Source organism: Peromyscus californicus, unplaced genomic scaffold, assembly GCF_007827085.1.
Source record: "Peromyscus californicus insignis strain IS unplaced genomic scaffold, ASM782708v3 Scaffold_15__1_contigs__length_86483966, whole genome shotgun sequence".
NCBI classification, from domain to species: domain Eukaryota; kingdom Metazoa; phylum Chordata; class Mammalia; order Rodentia; family Cricetidae; genus Peromyscus; species Peromyscus californicus.
In genome coordinates this window covers 37599054-37618768 of record NW_026294447.1, presented here as the reverse complement: position 1 = coordinate 37618768, position 19715 = coordinate 37599054, and the positions used below count along the sequence as shown (strand labels likewise).

The 19715-nt window shown below is 44.2% G+C and overlaps 1 protein-coding gene across 1 annotated transcript in view; it reads left to right on the top strand.

The window, feature by feature from the left end:
* The first annotated feature begins 1207 nt into the window (after nt 1–1207).
* The window catches only part of Sptlc2 (serine palmitoyltransferase long chain base subunit 2), an 86627-nt gene continuing 68119 nt past the window's right edge, over nt 1208–19715 (top strand). Inside the window, exon 1 of the mRNA XM_052738631.1 lies at nt 1208–1509. Coding sequence (XP_052594591.1) covers nt 1384–1509 — 126 coding nt within the window. The 5' untranslated portion in view covers nt 1208–1383. The remainder of the gene's footprint in view (nt 1510–19715) is intronic.

Here is a 19715-nt window from a genome sequence, read left to right as displayed (position 1 = left end):
CCATATAGTTCTTTTTGATTCTCGTGTTCACTTTGAGATCACAATACTTGTGACTCAAGAGTAGTTTTGTGGTCTCTCCACCTTCTGTTCAACTGGTCCTCTCCTAAATCAAGCAAAACAAACACGTTGCCAACTCATTTCTAAAGCTCCAGGGGAGTAGGGGCTGTGTGATGTTGGGATTCACACAGATGCATTCAGCAATTAATAATAACCAGCACTTAATGATATACTTACTAATTGCTGGGTTCTGTACAAAATACATCACATGTATTAACTCATTAGATTCTCTTATGGCAACTGTTATTATCCCCCAGAGCAGAGGAAGACACATAGAGGTCACTCAGCTAGTAGGTGAGGCAGCAAGGATTCAAACCTAGACTGAGTCATACTCTAATTATGACACTAAATTTTTTTTTATGGGTAACTAAAGGTCGCTGTGATGCCGATCAATTTCCTTTCTTTTGCTACTGGTCCGGATTAGGTATTTTGATAGGTACTCAACGCTTTACTCATGTAATTCTTGCAAATGAGTCTATGAAGCAGAAAGAATTTTAAAAGAAGTCGGCTCCTTGAAGTAGTTAGTCTCTCAAGTTTCAGTTCCGGTTATCAGAAGATCTGGAAATAGATCAGGTCTCCTGACTTTCAAGGAAAGTCTTCAAAGGAAACTGTTATAGGGAAAGCCCGGACAGGAACAAGTGACGAGCACGTGAGACGTTCGCGTAGCGCACAGTGAAGAACGGCGAGAGACAGTCAAAAAGCCTATTCTATTAACACCCACAGAGGAATTTGCTAATGAAATCAGGGAGCTGCCTGTCTCGGGCTTGGATTCAATGCGAGAACCTCTAGGGAGGAAGGGCACAGAGGGCAACCACCACCTGTGCTGGAGAACCGGGAACCAGCTCTGGAGATGGGCTCAGCCCCTGTTGCTTTCTCCACACGCTAATTGGCTACTTCTTTCCGGGCTCCGCCTCCTCTTCAAGTCTGGACCACTAGGCAGCAAATCTCCATCTACGACCTGGCTAGGGCTCCAATCAAGTGGCCAGCTCTCGAGTTCCTCCGAAGAAGCCCCCTTGACGCCGGCAAGCCCGCTTTCCTCTCGCCCTTGATTGGCCAGAAGCAGCATGAGGCCCGCCTCTCTCGCCTTTGGATTGGCCAGAGACTCCATCAGGCTCCGCCCCGTGTTCCCTCCGGCCGCCGGGCTTCGGCGAGCCTAGTTTTCTCCGCTGGCCCCGCCCTCGCGTGACGGCCGGACCGGGAATTGGCAGCGGCGCTGCAGCCATTTCCGGTTTCGGGGAGGTGGGTGCGGTGCGGAGCGGGAGTTGGCGCCGCAGCCGCCTCCAGAGCCTGCCCTGCTGCCGGGTGCTGCCGGGTGCTGCCGGGACGATGCGGCCGGAGCCCGGAGGCTGCTGCTGCCGCCGCCCGCTGCGGGCGAACGGCTGCGTGAAGAACGGGGAGGTGAGGAACGGGTACGTGAGGAGCAGCACCGCCACCGCCGCGGCTGCCGGCCAGGTACGACGGGATCAAGAAGCCGGGCGGGGCCGGGGCAGTGGGCCGGGACCCCGCGAGCCGAAGCCCGAGCCCGAGCCGGGCCGGGCCGGGCCGGACGGGCAGCCGCGCGGGCGGGTCTCAGCGGCCGGCTGGCGGCTAGGCGCGGCTCAGGTGCGCTGGCCCCCGGGACCCGGCATGGACTGGGCCTCCCCCTGAGCGGGAGGGAGACTCAAGGGCAGCGCGGGACTCAGCAACCATGTGGGGCTCCCCAGTTACTCGAGGCTCCCCAACCCTGCGGGTCTCCGCCTCCCCAGCGATGAGGGGCTCCTAACCATGCAGGACACACCAGATCTTCCCGGCTTCTTAGGTGTGCGGTGTTCCCGAGTTCTGCCCGGTTCCCCGGTCTCGACGGGCTCCACAGGCACGCGGGACTCCCTAAGTCTGCCCGGCTCCTCGGCTATGCGGAGCACCCCTTCCCTTTGCTGTTCTGAAAGGCTCTCCCGGTCTCTGGAAGCTGGGTTTCCTCTCTCAGTCTTTCCCATGTGGATCCTGTAAAAAGTGCAGGCCGCTCCCGATGGGAAGCAGAGGAACTCCCTCGGAGCCCGGCAGTACCTTCTCCAGGGTTCCTCCTCAGGTCCCCTCATGTACATGCTTCCTGTAGAGTCTTGCAGCCCCGAAAGTTATAGGCAGTGCGGTTGTGGAAGTACACCCGGGCAGCCTCTTCCTCCCACCTTCTGAACTTCCTCTACCAGGAAAACCTTGACTGTGGACTTGGCAGGGAACTCCCCTCGGGTGTCTTGAGAGTTGTCCTGTTATGCGATTGGTGAGACCCCATCCCACCATCCAGGTTAGTTAGATTCAGGTGGCCCCTTCCACCAAGCAATAGAGCTATTGTAGAGGGCATTGCTTAATCCAGTGGTAAATTGTCATGAGGCCTTATACTAATTAACTGAAGTTGAATCATCAACATATTCATGCAGTTCTAAAATACCTTACAGAGTTCTGACTCCTTGACAGTATTTGCTTGTTTTGAGACATGGTTTCTCTGTGTAACAGCCCTAGCTGCCCTGCCTTGTAGACCAGGCTGGCCTCGAACTCACAGAGATCCTCCAGCCTCTTCCTCCCAAGTGCTGGGATTAATGCCGGGTGCCCCACCCCGCCTGGTTTTCCTGACAGTATTTTTTAAACCAGCCTTTCATTTATTGCTACTGACTCCTCTGCTGAAACATGTTTTTAAGGAGGAACTTCTTCAAAAGATGCAAGACTTGACACTGCTGGAAAAGAGTGCTGTGATGATTTTAACATTTGTAAATCTTGTGTCAGGAAGAATAGTAGTTTTTAACCCCTTAGCAGGAGCGAGTGTGATTATTGCAGTTTTGATAGGATGATGACCCTGCTTTGGCATTAACATAGATACTAACCTGACCGCTGAATCAGTAGCTGTGATAGGCCTGTTAACACCGTGCTATGGAGGGGTTTTTTCCAGATCATGCTGAGTTACTGAGACTCTGGGGAAGAGCTGATGGAGGCTTGAGATGGGGAGTACATAGAAAAGACTTGACCTCCCTTGAATGTGTAAGGTGTTAAGATTCAAAAGATTGGTTTTCAAACAATGATTATGTGAGAGAGGGTGTGATAAAAGTCAGTTTGTGGTCTGGGCTTGGTGTGGCTGGCCTGTAATCCCAGCAGAAGCAGGTGGATCTCTGTGAGTTCAGTCTAGCCTGCTCTACATAGTGAGTTTGAGGACAGTTTTGGAGACATTGTCTCCCAAAAAAAGGGGGGGGGTGTTGATTTGTTATGAGCCGTGGAAGAATTTGCTGTTTTCCCTAGCAGTGTAAGATGGCTATGAGACAACATTGTAGTAGTATAGAGTGTGTCAGGGAAATTGAACAGTTGGAGCTAGAACATAATAGGTGAGGAAGAAGGAAGTCCAAAGCCAGTCACGTGTTAGAGATGCTTTCTGTCTGAATGTTCCTTTCAGTCACTAGATATTCTGACTAAATAGTAAATCAGATTCTGACCTCCTGGAATCCCAACAATTTAGCATTTGTAGGCATGGTATTTCTTCAGAGGTTGGCAACTGTTAAGATGAAGAAATCGCGAGTTATTAAAATGAAATATAAAAATCTGTGACTGCAGCAGGGTGTGGTGGCAAACACCTGTAATACTAGCATGTGGGAAGGAAGCTGAGGCTGGAAGAAGGAGTGTTCAAAGCCCCCCAAAAAAGTCTGTGCTTGTTCTATCTGCCTGGCTCGTTTAACCTACTTTATCGAACATTTTCACTCAAGGCACAGTGGCATTTGGAAGAATGTTCTAATGGAATGTTCTAAGGGCTGCAGTATCCTTTCTAGAAAACTATTTTTCACAAATAATTTTAAAGCTGAGGTATTTCATTTATGAGGAATAAGAAGAGCTCTATGTTTATGAGAAGAAGAGAACGTCTTAAAGTAGTTTTGAAGTTGGTTGTGTTAAATTTAAAAAAAAAATGTATGTGCTCTAATCCCTGCCTATCTTTCCTTGCATCCTGGGGTGGGGGCTGTTGGGAAATATTGCCAATTCTGTCTGAAAATAGACAGTAAGATACTAGGTATACAACTGTCATGCTTTCTTTAAAATACTTAATATCACATGGCTGAAACGTAAAAGGGTTTCCTCACATGTCATAACGTTTTTAATGAACTGGAGAGAAATTAGAAACTTGTAGACTTTCTTCCCTCAAGGGGAGGCAGCCACTTTCTGATATTTGTGTACACTCAACCGGATATGTTTGAAGAGAATTAATGCTTGTCTTAACAGCAACTCCTGGATGGGGCAGAGTTTGATAAGGAGATAATGTGGTAAGGAGGTATTACGAAACAGAGGTTACTAGTGTTCAATGAATGATGACAGTGGACAAGAGTTTTCACAAGCGCAGCAGTTGAACAATAAAGCACTAAATTTCCTCTGCCATTAAAGAAGTGGGAGGAGTGTCAGCCCTTATTGAAGGTGTAAAGGGTGATTTATAGACCGAGAACAATCTGCAGCCTTAGAATTGGAAAGAACCTTCAGGGTGTCTTTTTGTCTTTGTAATTCAATCCTTTTATTTCTGCAAGATTTTCTTAAAACCAATGTCTGTGTTTATGGGTTCTTTTGTTTGTTTTGAGTCTGCGACCTTTTTAGGTCAGACTGGACTTGAACTTGTTACCCTCCTGCATCCACTTCCCAGGTGCTGGGAATTCCCAGAGATTGACAGGATTCTTAGGGAAAAAAAAAAAAAAAGACTTTCAGAGGGTTTGCAGCAAATTTTCACAATCACATTGTTTAGTGATATTAATCACCAGGGATTAGTTTCTGTGGATTTAACAGTTGATTAATAAGCAAATGACATGGTTGTGTACGTTATCAGTACCTTTAAAAAAACATGTCTTTATAAAAGTTTAGATTTGGACTCAGATTTTGATTTTGTTTTGTTTTTCCAGACAGGGTTTCTCTGTGTAGCCCTGGTTGTCCTGGAACTCGCTCTGTAGCCCAGGCTGGCCTCAAATTCACAGAGATCCGACTGCCTCTGCCTCCTGAGTGCTGGGATTAAAGGTGGCACCTGGCAGATTTTGCTTTTTTAAAAAAAAAAAAAAAACAATATGAACCAGTATGAAAGAGGGGAAAGGATATTGTCATTGGGACAGCTTTGAACCTAACTTTCTTCCATCTGAGAGTAGTTTTGGTGAGAAATGTAGAGGGATGTAAGACTTCTAATTACCGGAATCAGTAGAGTTCGGTCACAAGGAAGCAGTAGGGCACACGTTCTGTTCAGTAGAAGTCAAGCATGGTAGAAACAAGAGTGATGTCAGAAAGAGGCCCACAAATAACTAAGGAAGGGTGATTTACTTCTAGCTTTTGTTCCCACTCAAGACAAACGGTGATTGGGGATTGGTTATGAGATAGTAGGAATAGTAGCCCTCATAACCATCATACATCCTGGGTTTGGCAGGGTAAGACACCTTAGGCTCTAGGCAGAAATAATGCTGTAACTAAGGAGAACTTGTGAGATAAGTTTTTTGTTTCAAAGGCATTTTGCCCTAAAGGGAAGAATATTTGGTTTTTATTAGCTGGGTCTGAGAGATTCCAGTCATTTGTGGGACTCAAGCCTCTTTAATAAGAATTTTTAGGCTGGGCTCTGGTGATGCACACGTTTAATCCCAGCACTTTGTGAGTTTGAGGCCAGCCTGGTCTACAGAGCCAGTTCCAGGACAGCCAGGGCTACACAGAGAAACCCTGTCTTGAAAAACAAAACAAAGAACAACAACACCAACAGAAGAATTCTTAGGAAATTATAAACTATTTGGTTCCTCAGATAGTATTTACAATGAGTGTTAGGGAGAACAGGCTTCCAGTTTGTTAGGTGGGCCCAGGTGCACTCCAAGCTTGTCATCCTCTCGGCAAGAGAGCTAATTGCCTGATTCGGTTATTGAAAGAAGCAGTGTTTATGTAGAATGGGCAATTGAGAGGGATGGGTAGAGGCAGTGTTTGCATGCAGAGTGGTTGTGCCTTACTTGATTAAAGAAATGGTTTGTGGCCACAAATCACTTGCCTCCTGAGTAGTTTCTAAGAAAGCTTCTATAATTTGTGATTTGTGAATAGTAAGATAGCCATTTGCTCTTGACTTGCTTAATCTCAGAAATTTTATTTTATATTTGTTATCTTTAATACTATTTTCAAGACCCTTAATGAAGTTGAGGCTGTTTTTCTTTTTTAAAAGATTGTTACTCTTGGTTGTAGAAATGGTGCATATTCACCGTAAGATCTCAAAGCATTGGAACAATTGTTTTGTGTTACAGTCAATTGATAGAAAAACACCAAAATTGTATCTATGTAATATTTTGATAAATGTATGCATGTGTACATTGTGTAATGTCTAAGTCGTGTCAACATATCTAGCTCTTAAATCATTGATCATTTCTTTAAGGTGAACATTTCGAACAGGCTTAAAGTTGCTATGTAGTCAAAGATGACCTTGAACTTCTGATCCTCCTGTTTCTGTCTCCCAAATGCTGGAATCACATGTAGCACCATGATACTGGGTATCTAACCTGGGGCTTTATGCATTTTAGGCAAGCACTCTACCAAATGAGCCATGCCCCTAGCCCAAATGTGATGATCTTGAATCAGTTCAAATAAGCCTTTTTGTTTGTTTGTTTTGAGACAGGGTTTCTCTGTATAGCTTTGGAGATTGTCCTGGAACTCACTCTGTAGACCAGGCTGGCCTCAAACTCACAGAGATCCGCCTGCCTCTACCTCCCGAGTGCTGGGATTAAAGGCATGCACCACCACCGCCTGGCCTTAAATAAGCCTTTTTTCCCTAATTTGAAACCCTAAAGCAAATGTTTGAGATTTTAATGTTTATATTATATGCCTGCATAGAGTAAGAATTCAGGAGATGTTATTTGAAGGTATGGGTAGTCTTTGAAGCTATGGCATTGGTAAAGTATATAGAAGATGTCCTTAAATTAGAATAAATGACACCAAGTTCATTAAACTTAAGAATCATAATGCTCCTTGGAAAAGATATACACAGTTGAAGAATAGGCTTGCAAAACACAATTAGGAGGAAGTAGTTTGAGAAAAACCAAGCTATTTCATTAAGGAGGATAAGCAATGTTTTCAGACAGTGAGAAATTATGAATAATAATAGTAATAGAGAGGGCTGTGGGTGTGGTGCAGTTGTAGAGTGCTTGCCTAGCATACACGAAGCCCTGGGTTCCATCTCTAGAACTGCATAGAACCTGAGTGTAGGCGGAATTTTCCTGTCCTGACCACCTGTTCCCAAATAACCAGCAGCAGCTTCTCAAACATCTAACTGGGAGACTTGATAACAATTATAAATGCTCGGCCAATAGCTCAGACTTGTTACTAACTAGCTCTTATAACTTAACTCATTTCTATTCATCTGTGTGTTGCCCCAAGGCTCATGGCTTTTACCTCTATCCCATTTTGTGTGTCCAACTCTGTTCTCCAGTTGGCTGGCAACTGCTCTGACACCGCCCTTCCTAATCCCATTATTCTGTTTGACTTTCTCACCTAACTGTATTCTGTTCAGCTATTGGCCAGTTAGCTTGTTTATTAAGTCAGTCATAGCGACATATTCACATAGTGTACAGAAGGATTATTCCACAGCACCTGAGTGTTGGTGGTAGAGCACTCGGGAGTGGGGACAGGAGAACAGAGAAGTTCAAGATTCATAGTGATTTTGAGCCTGGACTGCATAAGATCCCATCTTATAAAGAAAAGGACACCATTTACAGAGTACCCACTGAAGGACCAAGAGAAGAAATGTGAATTGCTGCTGTCTTCATGGTGTGACACTGCCATTACAAACATGATCTCACAGCATCTGCAAATGCCTGCACAGGCCAATCATGGATGGATAGGGAGGGGTTCAGGGGGCCTTCATCTCCTTACGGAACTATTGGCTATTGATGGATTCTGGGGAAGGGACAATTGTTGCCTTCAGCTGTGTACAAAATGCAGAGGCTAAACCTGTGACCACACTACTATCCTGGTTAAAATTCAGAGTGTTATAATATAAAACAAAAGACATAAATGGGAAAAGGACCTGTAGGGAGAAGAGGTGGAAAACAAGTGGGAAGAAAGAGAAGCTGGAAAATGAGATTAAGTAGAATGAATGCACTATATATATACATGTATGAAATTGTCAAAGAATAAACTTGGTTAATTAAAAAAGTAAAAAAAAATTTGAGAAAAGCCTTTCTAGGTAAATAGTATCCTCATTTTGCAAATAAGATTAAAGTTCAGACATTTATGTCACTGAGTTTGGAAGAGTCTTGGTTGTATTTAGTTTGTCTGACTATCATACCATTGAATTCAGAATTCATTACTAGGAGCTGGAGAGATGGTTCAGCTGTTAAGAGTACTGGCTACCCTTCCAGAGGGTCTTAGGTTTGATGCCCAGTACCCTGATGACAGTTCAGAATCCATTCATAGTTTTGGGGACGTTAAATTGGATAATGAAGGATGATAATTGATTTCATCTCTTGAGAATTGGTTAAAGAGGAGGTGGATGGTAGTTGAAGCCATGGAGTTGGTAAAGTGTGTAAAAGACGGCATTAAGCTAGAAGAGGAGGTACCAAAGATAGAATACTAGATAATCATAGTGCTTCTCAGATAACACACATACATGCAACACACACAGAGTTCTGAATGTGCAAGAACATAGTTGGGAGGAAGCGGTATGAGAAGAGCCGGTGAAAACGGAGGCTGGCCTTTTCTTGGAATTTTACAGAAGTGTGCTAGCCTCTCCTACTGCATACCACACATGCTAGAGAGAATAGTGCGAGCCTTTGTGTAAATCGCACAAGCTATGCCAAAGCTGACCATGTTTTTAATCAGCAGGAAACATTTGCAAGGTTGTGACCTTATCTCCTTTTACCAGATAAAATCCCTGATATTTGGCAGTATCTATCTCATGTGAAATGGACTGAGACTAGCTTCCAGGGCTTACTAGAAAACATCATTTGACATGATTTTTATTTATTCTACTCTAAACCCACGACAGAAGGCTTCAGCTTTCTATGGACTAGAAGGTGTCCATTGAGAGGCACACTGGGCAATTGTGTCTACACGAGTTAATGCTGTGTTAGTTTTCTCAGAGCAGTTTTAGGGGTCCAGTCTGCCATGGCTTTGAAGGCATGGGGAGCAGTTCCGTGCAGGCAGGAGTGTGGCAGGACCGCGCTGACCTTGTGGCGGTAGACCAGGAAGCAGAGAGCTCTAGATTAGGATCAGGCTCTGCTGTAACCTTCAAGGCTGCTCTCAGTGACTGATTGCTGCCCGCTAGGGCTCTCCTCCCAAAGGCTCCACAACAGCACTGCCAGCTTGGGGCCAAGTGTTCAACAGTATGATCTTGTGGGGACATTTGAGTCTTACACTGCCCTGACTTCCATTGTAGCAGTTTCTGTTTCAGTCACGTTATGGTAACAGGCTCAGGCAGGAGGCTGAACGCATGGCAGCTCTGCCCCATAGCCTGCTCTCTGTCTCAGCTCTTACACATCTCTAACGTGTGCCCATCCTGTCATGCCAGCCTCTTTGCTCGGCCCTTTACACAGGCTAGTTGAGTGTGGCTGCATGTGCCCGTTTTTCTTGTCTGAGAACACATTTTATGTGTGGGGTGGACTCCTATGGCCGCATCTGTATTTGACCATATTTCCTTGGTCATAATGTTAACACTTAGCAAAAGGAACCCAACGACCCTCTCTTAAAGAGAATGGAGTTTCTGATGAGAGAGTCTGAAAAGTGGCTGACTGCCGTGAGAAAAGGTTAGGAAACCTCTGCTCCTGAAGCCTGGGAGTTTGCTGCTCTGTGCCTTTGAGAACCATTTGTCGTCATCAGTTTTCTCCCTTATTGCATACCACCATCCTTTGAGTAAGTCGCCTGTTCATTTAGTTTAGCTCGAGCCTTCTTCATTACTCTCAAGTGAAACGTGACAAGTACAATTTCTCTATGAAAAGCTCTTACAGTTGTCGATACTGCTGTTTGGTGTATACTGGGTCAGCATATCCTATAGACTCTTTAGGGCTTTAAGGTGTGTACGTGCATGTGTGTTAGTTTTTGTTTTTGTCAACTTGACCCAGACTAGAGTCATGTGGGAGGGAGGAGGGAACCTGTAGGCTCGTCAGTGTGGCATTTTCTTGATTGTTGATGGGTGTGGGAGGACCCAGTTCACTGGGCGATGCCACTGCCGGGCAGGTGGTCCTGGGAGGAATAAGAAAGGTGGTTGACTGTGAGCCTGAAAGCAAGCCAGTAAGCAGGTTTTTTTTAATGGTTTCTGTCTCTGCCTTTCTTGATGAGTTCCTGCCCTGACTCCATCCACTCAGTGATGGCCTGTGATTGGCACATGTAACTCAAACCCTTTTCTCTCCAGTTTGCTTTTGGTCAGTGTTGTACTACAGCAATAGCAGAACAAAGTAGAATACATATTATATTTGAGGACATCAGATTTTACTCACTTGCTATTGTAAGGATTTGGTCCTTATTTATTATGTATACAGTGTTCTACCTGCATGTGTACCTTCAGACCAGATTTCATTACAGATGGTTGTGAGCCACCATGTGGGTGCTGGGAATTGAACTCAGGACCTCTGGAAGAACAGCCACTGCTCTTAACCTCTGAGCCATCTCTCCAGCTATCAATTTGCCACATTGTTCATGTATATGGCGATAGATATCCTCAAAACTCCAGAAGACCACAAATCAAAGTTCTGTATTCGTCTGCTGTTTGTCAAATTATGGGGAACAAATTCAAAACCACCCTAAGCAAGGTTAACTCACAAAACAAAGAGGAAGCAATAGGTTATTTAATACAAGCTTTCAGCAAAATTGACTGTTTAAGGAAAAAGAAATCTAGTTAGGGCTTTTCTTCATGCCGTGTTGTGGCAGAGACTTCTAACTGCTCCACTATGCGTTCTCCCTATTTTCATATTAGTAATCAAATCTCAGGTTCTCAGTGTCACGTGGCAACCCAGTTCCAAGTCTCTTGCGGTTAGAGGATGCCCACGTGATGATTTCTGACCAGTGGGAAGTGACCAAAGTGAGGTGTGCATCTTCCTTTAGCCTCCTCCACTCTCCTTCTCTGTGGACTGTTGTGCAGATATAGTTGCAGAAGACAGCCTGTTAAGGGAAGGAAGGAGGATAGGTTTTGTGCGTGCCAGAGATTAGAACTAGACCTTTATGATTTCAAAGCAAACATTTTGACAACCTAGCTACATTGCAGTCCTTCATGCTTATTTTTTTTTTTTAGCTTTTTCAAAGGGGCAGAAGTCTGTTTTTACACACACACACACACACACACACACACACCCTAGACAGGCTTTCTCTGTGTAGCTCTGACTGTCCTGGAACTCGATTTGTAGACCAGGCTAGCCTTGAACTCACAGGTGGCTGCTTCTGCCTCCCAAGTGCTGGTATTAAAGGTATGTTCCATCCATCTGGGCCCAAGCTGCTGCCGAAGACCGTGGTCCTACCATAGCTGGGGTCTGTGTTGATGTCTATGGCCCATGGTACCACCAAAGGCCACACATATGCCCAGGGTCTAGGCTACAACCTGTAGCCATGTTGGTGTCTGAGGGTCATGCTGCCACTGGGGCCATGCCAATCTGGGTGACCTGTGCTGCCACATAGGGCCATGTCTGGGCCCTTTTGCTGTCTAGGGCCCTATCTGGGTCCGTGTTCCTGTAGCAACCAAGGTCTGAGTTGATATCCATAGCACCACCAAGGGCTGTGCAGATGCCCGGGGTCTGGTCAGCCACCTGAGACCATGGTGTTCAAGGACCTTGCTGCCACTGGGGCCATGATGACATTCGGGCCCAAGCTGCTGCAGAGGGCCATGTCTGGGTTCCTGTTCCTGCTGCACTTGGGGTCTGTGTTGATGTCTATGACCTGTGTCACTACAGGGGGTCATAGGAACTATGTGTGTTGAAATCTGAGGGTCTTGCTAAGCCTGTCCTGCCCCTTACTGGACCCTGGAATAACTGGCCCTGCCTCTCGCTGGACATTTTAGCAGGAAAGTTGGCCCCAGCCTCATGGGATAGCTGTGGCCCTCCCTCATGGCATGGGCCTAGGAGAGCTGGCTCCGCCCCTTACCTGAGGAGGGCAGTCCCAAAGGCCAGGACTAGCTTCTCCGCTACCACCCAGACCCACATCCTGGGCCTTAGGTTGGCCCACCCTAACATCTACTCCATATATGACCTGCTAGAGTGTGAGAAGGGACTGGTCCTGCGGAATGATCGCGGCAGGATCTCCATGATTCAGGGCAACAGTAGGATATCCGAGAGGAGTTTCAGTGAGGGTCCAGTGATGATGGTGTGCCAGAGGCCTTGAACCAGACCAGTGACTTACTGCAATGAACATTTTTCAAGTGGGGCTGAGTGGACAAAAGGTATACTGTGTAAAGTATAGGATAATTGAGGAAGACGCCTGACATCAACCTCTGGCTTCTATCTGCACATACATGCACATGCCCCAATACATGTGCATGCACTAGTCACATACACACACAAACAGACATACACATATGCATGTGCAGAGATTTTTAACCTTTACTCAGTAGCTTATGCTTTGATTTTAGGGAAATTATTGTATACTCCAAGATCATAAAGATTATTTTTTTTAAAGATTTATTTATTTATTATGTATACAGTGTTCTGTCTGCACATATCCCTGCAGGCCAGAAGAGGGCACCAGATCTCATTATAGATGGTTGTGAGCCACCATGTGGTTGCTGGGAATTGAACTCAGGACCTCTGGAAGAACAGCCAGTGCTCCTAACCGCTGAGCCATCTCTCCAGCCCAGATTATTTTTTTTTAGCATGTTTCAATTTAATTTTTTGGATTTACATTTAGATATTTAATAATCTAGGATTGATTTTTTTTTTTTACAGATGTTATCAGATAGGGAATCTATCTATTTTTTATTTAATAAATTTGGTCTCTATGTAGTTCTGGCTGTCCTAGAACTTACTATATAGACTAGGCTGGATTCAAACTCACAGAGATCCTCCTGTGTCTGTCTCCTGAGTGCTAAGATAAAAGGTGTGAGCCACCATTTCTTGACCAGGGGTCTACTTTTTATTTATTTGCACATACTAAACCATTTTAATTCATAGAAAAGCAATTCATTCTTCAGTAATTTGAAACACCACTTCTATCATTGGTCCAATTTTTTATTCACAGTGCTCTTTTACTGGGTTTTCCTTTCTGGTCTATTTCCCCATTGTTTAATTAAAATCCTATGCCCACATTACTATAGATCTTTAATCACTATTACCTGATGTAATTCCACCTATCCCTTTATCTTCACAGGCACTTTTGTTCTTCTTGGTGATTGGTTTCCTACATGAGTTATAGAATCAATTGGTTCAGAAAGAGTCGGATTTTCAGTAGAACAGTCATGTCATACAGTATGTGTTTGACAGCTGGTTTGGGGAGCACTTTTCAGTCAGTTGACGTTACTGTTCTAGTGCTGTGAAGAGACCACAACCAAGGCAACTCTTAAAGGAAAGCATTTAAGGGTGGGGGTTGCTTACAGTTTCAGAGGGTTAGTCCATTGTCATGGTGGGAAGCAGACAGGCATGGTTGCTGAAGCCATAGCTGAGAGTTTTACATTCTGATCCACAGGCAGCAGGCAGAGACAGACACTGAACCTGGTGTGGGCTTTTGAAACCTCAAAGCCCACTCCCAGTGACACACCTTCTCCAACAAGGCCACACCTCCTAGTCCTTCCAAGCAGTTCATCAGCTGGGGACTAAGCATTTGTATAATATGAACCTATGGGGTTCATTCTCATTGAAACCACCAAATACACACAAAGTCAGCCATTACAGAACTTACTGTAATTACAAGAAAATAGAGGGCCTGCTTAATTTTCGTAGTTTCTCTGCCTATCAAAGAGGCTGTTTGTGGAAACATGTTCAAAGCATGACATATACCTTGTATGATTTGCATGAATCTCCTGGCTCTTCCTCTGTGCATGTGATATGCAGTGGGGAGAGGGTAATTCCAAGAAAAGATCATTTCAGCAGTCCTAATTTGAAAGAACAACAGAAATGTATGGTGTCCCTTACTGCAGAAGGCATGATAGCAGTGTGTGTGTGTGTGTGTGTGTGTGTGTGTGTGTGTGTGTGTGTGTGTGTTCATGTTCATGTTCGAGCATGTGTATGTAGAGGTGAGAGGATACCAAATGTCAGTCCTCAGGCATCTTTTGCTTTATTTTATGTTATTACATAATATTTATCATCAACATCATTATTTGAGACAAGGTCTTACCATGCATCCCTGGCTAGCCTAGAACTTACCATGTAGATTGGACTGGCCTTAAACTCAGAGAGATTCACTTGCCTCTTACCTTCTGAGTGCTTGGATTAAAGGTATGTGTCACCATGTATGACACTCACCTTAATTTTTTGAGAGAGGGTCTCTCACTGGCCTGGAGCTTGCTTAGTAGGTTAGGCTGGCTGGCCAGTGAACCCCAGGGATCCACCTGTCTCTTCCTCCCTAGCACTGAGATCATCAAAAGTACAATGCTGCCTTACCTGACTTTTATGTGAATGTTGGGGAAGGAACTGAAGTCCTCCCCAGCAACTGGACATAAAGACTTAAAAATAATACAGAGCATCCACTTTGACCTAGCATGCAGCTGGCATGCATTCATTTGCTTGATGAAGTCATACTTATATGAGCTTGCATTCATATCAGAAATGTATGCCTTGATTTCCCCAGTAATCATTTTGCTGTTTGAGTCATTATATGGTTAACTGTGCATCCTTTCATGGGATTCTTGAAAACCTACTCAGAGTCAAGAGTCTGTCCTTCTAAGTTATTTTACAGTGTAGTTAAATCCTGTTTGTTTTTTCCTGAGACCAAAGACAGAGTTCCTTTTTGTAAAGGACATCAGATGGATAGTTGGCAAAATTTTAATAATGTTGTAGACTAAACACTAGTACTGCATCAGTTTTCTGATTTGTTATTATGTAACACAATGTCCTGGTTTTTTTTTTTTTTTTTTCTTTTTTTAGTTTGTTTGTTTGAGACAGGGTCTCTCTGAAGTAGCCTTGGCTGTCCTGTTTGCCAGACATGCCTTCAACTCTGCCTCCCAGGTTCTGGGATTAAAGGTGTGCACCATCATACCGGCAGTGTTCTTGTTTTTAATAAAGAATACTTTCAAGTATTAAAAGGTAACAATAACTGTCGCTGGTCACAGATGGCTCAGAAAGAGAGGTTTTTGACTCCTTTTCTCTGTTTTCCTGCCCTCAACTTGTGAAATACGCTACAGCCTTCTCTCTTCTGCTTCTCTTCGTCTTCAGAGGCAGTGGTTTCTGTTTTCTCTTTTAGCACTGTCTCTGGGGTTTATCTCCTCGTTTCTAAGTAATGCACTTAATTTACTACATCTTGTCTTCAGCAGTGCCATTACTTGAGGAAGGGTTTCGATCTTGGAAGAGATTTTTTTTTTTTGAAAGACTGACAAGTTTCCTGTGACTGGAACAAAGAACTCAGGAGCTAGGAGGAAGAAATGTCAGCCCACACCGTCTAAGGCTTAGACTTAGTCGGATGCCATGATGGTTACTTGAGAATTTGCCTTGTAAAGACAGTGATGCTTTTTGAGCAAGGGAGTGTTGTGATCATATTTGTTTGGGCATGTTTATTGGTCTAGTGGGAGAGCCCAGGTGGTGTGGAGACCAGATGACGCAAAGGATGTTGGAAGAGTTAAAAAAAAATTTAAATAATTAAGGAGTAGGGTATGCTAGTCTCTTGTACCAGGCTATGGAATTTTAACTTCTGTGTGTTTGCATCCTGTACCTGTCAAGATATGCAACATTTTCAGTGTCTCCCCCCCTCTCCCCCCCGACACCTTAAAATTCTCTGGTGCCAATTGGGTGTGGTGGCACAGACCTGTAACCGTAACCAGCACTTGGGATGTGGAGACAGGATCAGGGGTTCTAGATAATCTTTGGCTACGTAGTGATTTCTAGACCTGGCTGGGCTGCGTGAGACCCGGTCTCAAAAGGCAAAAACAAAATGCACTCCCTGGTGCCAAACAAGAAGGTCTGGAACTAACTCTGGGTGGAAGCCAGAAAATGAGGTGGACCTAAAGATGACTGTGAACTTGGGAGACAGGGTGGACTGGGTGGCAACACTAGGGATCAAAAGAGGTAGTAGGGAGGATCAGGTTTTGGTGGAGAGAGGGAGGGGTGGGGTGGGAAGGTAAGTTCAGTACTCGTTTTTTGTTGAGTTTGAGATGCCATGGAATCCAAAAGATAGAGGCAAATGGGAATGTAAATTTAGAGTTGTGGGGAAAGAAATGGGGATTGCAACATAGATTTGTTTGCTCCAGCATCCGAGGTCTATTGAAAACTAATAAGCAGATGAAGGTTCCCTAGAGACTGTAGGACTCAGGTGTGTTCAGCCTGTGCCCCAGGATAGCTATGAATGGGGCCCAACACAAAAAAAATTATAAACCTGCTTAAAAGGTTGATTATTTTTGTTGTTTTGTTACCAAATTATTTGTTTGTTTGTTTGTTTATGAGACAGGATATCACTATATATCCCTGGCTGCCCTGGAACTGACAGAGATCTGCCTGTCTTTCGATGTGTATCACATTGTCTGAGTGTCATGTTGTTTGGCTTTTAAGTGTGACCTTTGTAGATCACAACATTTATGTTGCAATATCAAAAGGTTGGGGATTCTGATGGGTAGTCAGACAGCCTGAGTTATGTTAGGCATAGGCAACTTTTAGGTTTTTGTTGTTGTTGTTTTTCTTTTTTTTTTTCCATCTAAATAGTGAATAAAGTCAGTGGCAAAATTCAAGTAAAAAGTCAGTAATAGTATTGACTAGAAAAAAGACAAGAATCAAACTGGCCGAGTGAGGTGGTGGTGCATACCTGTAATCCCAGAGTTTAGGTAGAGGCAGGAAGGTTAGGGATTTCAAGTCCTTTCTCAGGTATATAGTGAGTGTGAGTCTAGCCTGGCCTAATAAAGCTCTGTACATACAATCACTAAACAAGCATCAAAGTGGTTTAGAAGATGCTGTCCATTCTCTCTTGCTACCTACTCTGTTTCTCACTTTAAAATTTTATTTAATGTATATAATGTATATGGGTGTTTTGTCTGCTTACATATTCTGTGTTCCATAGTTTGTGCCTAGTGCTCTCAAAGGCCAGAAGAGGATGTCAGATCCCTTAGGACTGGGCCTAACAGACAGTTGTGGGCCTCTATGTGGGTGCTGGGAATGTGATGGACTCATTCCTTTGGAAGAGCTGGTCAGTGCTCTTAACCACTGAGTTAGTGATCTCAACAGCCTCACTGCCCTGATTCCTTGTGTCTCTTTCTAGTCAGTTTTAGCACATACACGTACGTGTGTGTGTGTGTGTGTGTGTGTGTGTGTGTGTGTGTGTGTACATGGTTTATCTTTTGAGTACATCTTTCCATTACTGCTTTGATTAAGGGTATCTTTTCTTTTTAATTATATGTGTATGAGTGTTTTGCCTGCATGTATATCTGTGCACCACTTGTTTGTCTGCTGCCTGCAGAGGCCAGAACAGGTCATCGAATCCCCTAGAACTGGAGCTACAGACAGTTGTGAGCTGCCATGTGGGTGCTGAGAATCAAACCCGGGGTCCTCTAAAGAGCAACCAGTGCTCTTAACCACTGAGCCACCTCTCCGTGTTTTCAACTGCATCATGAATATGATTGATTGCTAGCAAGAAGACTTTGGACAAAATTTCGTGTTTGATTTTTTTTCTCTTGTTTTTCTTGTCCTGCAGTGTGTTTTATACTGGTGTGTTTGTAGTGTTGACTGGGGGGAGGGGGGGAGTCTTCCTTTCTGTTTGCTTTTGCATTTCCTTGAACAATAATAGTCCTGTTGATGCAGATGCACCTTGGTGTTCATTGAAGTTCGTGAATCTTCTCTTGAGTAGTGCTATCAGCAGCATATTCTTGTGTGCTTCAAGTTGAGACTGGGGGCGGGGTGAGATGCTAGAATTTCCATGTGTACGCTTGTAGAGGCCAGGGTTGATGTTGGTTTCTTCCTCACTATCCACATTATTTTTTAGATTGGGCCTCTCTTACTGAATTTACAGATTCAGCTACACTGACTGTCCAGCAAACCTCAGGGATGCCTCTTTGTCTTTCAAAGTGCTGGCTTTTTTATTTTTATTTTTTTTTAAAGATTTATTTATTATGTATACAACATTCTGCCTCCATGTATCCTTGCAGGCCAGAAGAGGGCACCAGATCTCATTATAGATGGTTGTGAGCCACCATGTGGGTGCTGGGAATTGAACTCAGGACCTCTGGAAGAGCAGTCAATGCTCTTAACCTTATAGCCATTTCTCTAGCCCCAAAGTGCTGGCTTTTTTACATAGTTGCTGGGGGTCCAACTTCAATCCCCTCCTGCTGTTTTCCATCGGTTCGAGCACTGTAAAAACTGAGCATTCTCCCCAGTACATGCTAGTACTTTGCTACAGTAAAACTCTCAGTTAGAATGACTGGCTTGTTAAGAGTCCTGGAGGATTCTGAAGTTCAGATGCACAGTACAGTTTTGTTTATAGAGAGCTTGCTCTCAATAGTCCATGCCTTGCTGTCACTGAGATTACAGGCTTGTTAACTAGGTGCTGGCGTCTTCACACTTTATGTGGCACAGACTTTACTGACAGCCATCTCCCAGCCCCTAGTTATGTAAGTTTGTTTTTCTTTTGGTTTTTCGAGACAGAGTTTTTCTGTGAAGCCCTGGCTGTCCTAGAACTCCCTCTGTAGACCAGGCTGGCCTTGAACTCACAGAGTTCTGCCTGTCTCTGCCTCCTGAGTGCTGCGATTAAAGTTGTGTGCCACCACTGCCAAGCTTTATTCTTTAAAATTTTTTTATTTTTATTTAGTGTGTGTCTGTGCATGTGTTTTGGGGTCTTCTCAGGAAAACCTTATTCACCCATGCAGTGTACCTCCATTAAAACTCCTTCAAATTTTTTTAAAAAATTATTTTACCAAGTACTGGTTTCTGTAAGCCGTTTTCATAATCCTTTGTTTTGGTTCATGTTCCTACCCTTTTCCTTCCGCACATGTGGGCACATGTGTGCTTCATACAGCTCGTGTGTAGGAGTCAGTTCATCATGTGGATCCTAGGAATTGAACTCAGTCATCAGCCTTGGTGGCTAAAGCTCTGAGCTCACTCTCCAGCCCTCCTTTTACTCTGTGTGTGTATTATCGCTGAGGAAAGTTTATAGGCCTCTCCTCCAGCCTAATGCCGATAGTCATTTGAAGTACTGTAGTTGAGTGGCTTTAAGAATGACTGGTATGACCAGGCAGTGGTTACACATGCCTTTAATCCCAGCACTCAGAGGCAGAGACAGGTGGATCTCTGTGAGTTCAAGGCCACCCTGGTCTGCAGAGCTAGTTCCAGGACAGCCAGGGCTACACAGAAACCCTTCTCGAAAAACAACAACAACAAAAAATTTACACATACTTTAGTATTATAAAACTGAGTTTACTTTTGGACATGTGATTGCTTTGTTGGTGAGCTAATATATAACACGAATTGCTAAAATGGTCTTATAATAAAAACCTGGATCTAGATATTAGGGTAAATGCTGAAAGATTAGAGAAACAAAGGAACAAGCCACTGCCATGTCTCACCTCACCAACTCCACGAATCCTCTGACTGAATGCCTCTGAGTCCTCAGCTGAAAGGGGT